The sequence below is a fragment of the Primulina eburnea genome, chromosome 1 (assembly GCF_022965805.1).
Source record: "Primulina eburnea isolate SZY01 chromosome 1, ASM2296580v1, whole genome shotgun sequence".
Taxonomy (NCBI): Eukaryota; Viridiplantae; Streptophyta; class Magnoliopsida; order Lamiales; family Gesneriaceae; genus Primulina; species Primulina eburnea.
This window is the reverse complement of record NC_133101.1, coordinates 56,662,680-56,667,147: the sequence shown is the minus strand read 5'-3', so window position 1 is coordinate 56,667,147 and position 4,468 is coordinate 56,662,680. Positions and strand designations below refer to the sequence as shown.

Sequence of the window (4,468 nt, the reverse complement as noted above, 5' to 3'; positions counted from 1 at the left end):
TGATGGAAGTGATTTTTTATGATGTTGGTTTGTGAGATGCTCAATATTCAACTTGTTTTTATGCATGTAAATTTTTATGGATAAGTTGAGGAACGAAATGAGGACAAATAATTGAGATGATGAATTGAATTCTTTTATGCTTAAGGACAATCATGGTTTAGGTGTGAGGGATTTTGATAAGATCATAATAGTTTGTATTTTTGTTATCAAATTTCCTAATGTTCTCATTTCCGACATGCTTAATTGATATACTTTTGTGTTATTTTGTTGTATGAGGAAATTTTATGGTCTTGGAGAAAATTTAGGCTAAAAATTATATTTTAGCACATTTGAAGTTGACACAAGACGGAGTTTTGAAAAACGGACCAAAACATAAGAAGTCCTAGAACAAGGCGTGACCACGCCTTGTGACTGTTTAGCGGTTATCCCTATAATTCTAGATTAATTGTTTGGAACTACGTGAATAAATAATTTGTTAGCTAATGATCAATGCTAAAATTGAATAGTATAACTCATTTGAATTAGAACCCGGCAAGATTGAATTTTCTAATTCGTTAATCATTTATCGTTGTTATTTAATTTTTATTTAGATTTATTATTTTTCATTGATTTCTAATTTTAGTTTTAATATTTTATTTTTTTCTTATCCAACAAATCTAATTTTTAATCGTTTTTCTTCAAAATAATTAAATCTCTTGTTCCATGTGGATTCGACCTTATTTACCATTACACTTATTTTACTCAACAAATCACTTAATTTTCTTTAAAATAAAGAAAAATTATTTTAAAATTTTATCATCCAAACATAAAATTTCTAATTTTTTAAATAAAATATTTTCAAACTAAATGTATGTTATGTTCCAAATTCTAGAAACAAAAATCATAAAAATGTATTTAAAAAAAATATTATTATTAATTTTTTTTTAAAAAAAATTTGCCAACAAAGCCCACCTCGCATTTCCTAAAAAATGACGCAAATTCTTCGACAGTTTCACCCGAAAGTGAAAGTAAATAAAGTAAACCCAAATCCCACAAGATTTTTCCAAAATGATCCGTTTGGAGTACAGAGCAGAATCTATCCAATACAACCACTTGCATTTGGCAAGCGCTTTTATTGTGGCCTCACACACACACCCACAGGTGAGCGTACAATGTAAACAGCAAATCGCATTCATTACCCAGCAGAAAATAGAATCCCTTACCCTCCATTCATTCATTGCTATCATCAGTTCTTTAAGGCGCTCAGTGAAAAAAGGTAAAATCTTGATAGCGATTTGGCGAGAGGAGACTGAGAGTTTGTAAAGGTGTGAATTTATGGGAAAAGATGCATTTTTATGAGTTCTTTTATTTTTTTGTTTCTTTAAATATACTTATTCAAGAATTTAACTATTTGGCTGTTTTTTCCAGTTTTCTTTTTCTTTTTTAATGAGAAATGTGCATGATTAATTTGGATTTTTTTATGGTTCTACTTAATAAAATAGTACTCTAATTTGAAGCAATGATAAATATGGGAGATGCATGGTATGGTGGGTTGTTGAAAATAAAGAAAGTGCGTGAAGTAATTATTAAAATATTTCGAAAGATTGTAATTTTTTTTTCAAGAAATGGTGTCAGCAGGTGGGAGTGCTTATTAATAGTAGGACTTCCCATTTTCGGTACACGTTGCTGCATATCTTATTTAGTATATGAAATAGGAGTGCTTATTATAGGCTTTGTGGGAGGGGTTTTGTTCGGGGAAGTTGAGATTTTGGCTGGTGTCTTGATTTTGAAAAGGATAGTTCTTGAGAAACTTTTCAAGTACTTCTCACTTATTCGCTTGAATTCTCCATGTAAATTATCCATCGTTTGATTGAGAATTTGTTGGGTGTGTGTGTGTGAAGTGACGATGCTTTACGTGAGATGTTTGAGTTTCTAATTGGTGGAAATGGAAGATTTTAAGTGCTTTTTTGAATGCTTTTATCCTCTGCAGATGTGACTGTGGCACGCTTTTTATTCAAACTTTTCACTGATTTTGTCTGTAATTTCATGTTTGTTTGGTTGCTAAAAGTTTGAATCTTTTAACCATTTTTATATTATGTATTCGTTTTTTAATCTGTGTTCCCTTTTGTCTTGTTATTCACCCCCTCACGTGATTGGTTTTACGTCAGAACAAGAAAATTTTCAAATTTCTGTTTGAAAAGCAATATTTAATTATCTATCACTGTGTTATTAACTTGTATGATTTCCTCCCTACCCTTTTCCTCCCTCATCAGTTTCTGTAAAGCAAACTCAACTGCTAAACATTTTCTGTAAGAAGATTAGATTGTGACACCATTTTCTGCTTCTGATTTTGAAGTCCTGAAATGGGAAAGGCAGCAAAGTGGTTGAAGGGGTTGCTTGGAATGAAGAAAGGCAAAGAAAACGTGGGGAACAACTCGAATTATGTTGAGAAAAAGGAGAAGAAAAGGTGGAGCTTCGCTGCAAAGTCCAGCAAGGTTTCGGGTGGACTAAGTCAGATTCCGGTTACTAATCCGGCCTCCGATTCGGCATGGCTGAGTTCTTATATGGCTGAGACAAACAAGGAACAGAACAAGCACGCAATTGCCGTGGCTGCTGCCACAGCAGCCGCTGCTGATGCGGCTGTCGCAGCTGCGCAGGCGGCGGTGGCGGTTGTGAAGCTCACAAGCCAAGGGAGAGGAGCCTTGATGGGTGGTGGTATGGAGAGGTTGGCTGCTGTAAAGATCCAGAGAGTTTTCCGTGGTTATTTGGTAAGTGGTATTATTTTGAAACTGGATACATTTTTGGGCGGACTCGCTAGAAATTTAAACTTCAATGAGCACTTCAAACATTAGTGCCATTTTTTATTTGCTTTACGTTTTCCCAGTTGATCTGAAATTGGTTCCATTCCAGGCCAGAAAATGCCTCAGAGCTCTAAAAGGACTAGTGAAATTTCAAGCCATTGTTAGAGGCTACCTCGTAAGAAAACGGGCCGCAGCAACTCTACACAGCATGCAAGCTCTCGTTCGGGCTCAGGCTTGCGCCCGGTACCAGAGGGCCTGTCGCTCCACCGTCAGCGATCAAAGATTCATTCCTGAATTGAGATCAAGAAAATCCATGGTATGGATATGAAATATGATTCGGAAACACTTCGACGGATTGCCTAATTTAATTGATCCATTATATTTACTTTTTCCTTCGTTGAATTGCAGGACAGGTTTGATAGTACTAGGAGTGAGTTCCCGAGCAAGAGGCTATCGTCCTTTTACGACCAGTCGTTCGATGAAAGCCCAAAGATCGTTGAAATCGATACCTACAAGCCAAAATCAAGATCAAGAAGATTCAACAACACTTGCATGTCAGAATATGGAGATCAAGATGATTACTACCAAGTGATATCATCGCCTCGTGTAACCCCAGCCCGTTTGTCGATCCCAAGTTGTCGGCACGATCAAGACATGGACTGGGGCGTTGGTTCTGAATTTCACAAGTATGCAACTGCACAAAACACTCCCAGATACACAAACTCGGGCCATACGAATTCTCCTGCCAAGCCAGCAAGTAGTATCTATGGAGATGGATTCTTTAGGCCATATTCAAACTACCCTAGCTTTATGGCAAACACGCAGTCGTTTAAGGCGAAACTGAGGTCCCAAAGCGCGCCTAAGCACAGGCCTGAGTATGACCTGAAGAAGAGGCTGTCGTTGAACGATATAATGGCAGTCTAGAAGTAGCTTCAGTGGTGTTAGGATGCAGAAGCCGTTCCCTCGAGTTCAAGAAGATTTTGAGTTTTAAGGAACTTGTTTTAGGGTGTTTTGTTTTAGAACACATGCGACAAAGAATATGGCTTTTTCTCTATGTTAGCAGAACATAAGTTAAAGCTTCTGTAAATTTCTTGACAAGATTTGTGTTGTTTCAAGCTAATGAATGAAATCAAAGCCTCTTTTTTCTCTTAAAGTGTTATTTTTCTCACATTTTCTCCTTTTATTTTCCTTTTAATTTGTGCTAGTAGATTTTATTTTATTTTACAATTTGTTCCAGAGTACGTCTCTTATGAGACGGTCTAACGAATTTTTATCTGTGAGAAGAGTCAACTCTATCGATATCCACAATAAAAAGTAATATTTTTTCATGGATGATATAAATAAGAGATTCGTCTCACAAAATATGACACGTAAGACCGTCTCAGACAAGTTTTTGTCCCTGTTCCATCTTATGAGAAATTTGAAACGTTTTCTTTAATCATGTACAAATCAAATGAAGCCGGTCTATGTATCTTTGTGTTATAAAAACATGTATATATAACGATCCAGTTTGATCTGCAAAAAGATTATTGTGAATTTAGATTTCGATTTGATATTAATTTAAAGCAGATTTCAAATTGGAAGCCGAGTTAAAATCTATGGTTTTAATTTAAAAATCAGCCAAAATAATGTTACGCTTTTGATTTCAAGAAGTGGATACATCTTTGATAATTAATTAACTTGAAAAA

The 4,468-nt window shown here is 35.4% G+C and overlaps 1 protein-coding gene across 4 annotated transcripts; it reads left to right on the top strand.

Moving 5' to 3' along the window:
* The first annotated feature begins 1,118 nt into the window (after nt 1–1,118).
* On the top strand, nt 1,119–3,785 carry LOC140832647 (protein IQ-domain 26-like). Of its 4 annotated transcripts, none has more exons than XM_073196782.1 (4): nt 1,119–1,255; nt 2,336–2,747; nt 2,890–3,096; nt 3,189–3,785. In XM_073196782.1, the coding sequence occupies exons 2-4, from the start codon at nt 2,343–2,345 to the stop codon at nt 3,702–3,704; spliced, it is 1,128 nt and encodes a 375-aa protein (XP_073052883.1). In that variant the 5' UTR covers nt 1,119–1,255; nt 2,336–2,342; the 3' UTR covers nt 3,705–3,785. The 4 variants fall into 4 exon arrangements, with proteins under 4 accessions (XP_073052883.1, XP_073052898.1, XP_073052874.1 ...); XM_073196797.1 differs by having other exon boundaries at nt 1,123–1,140; XM_073196773.1 differs by having other exon boundaries at nt 1,147–1,304.
* The last annotated feature ends 683 nt before the right edge of the window (nt 3,786–4,468 follow it).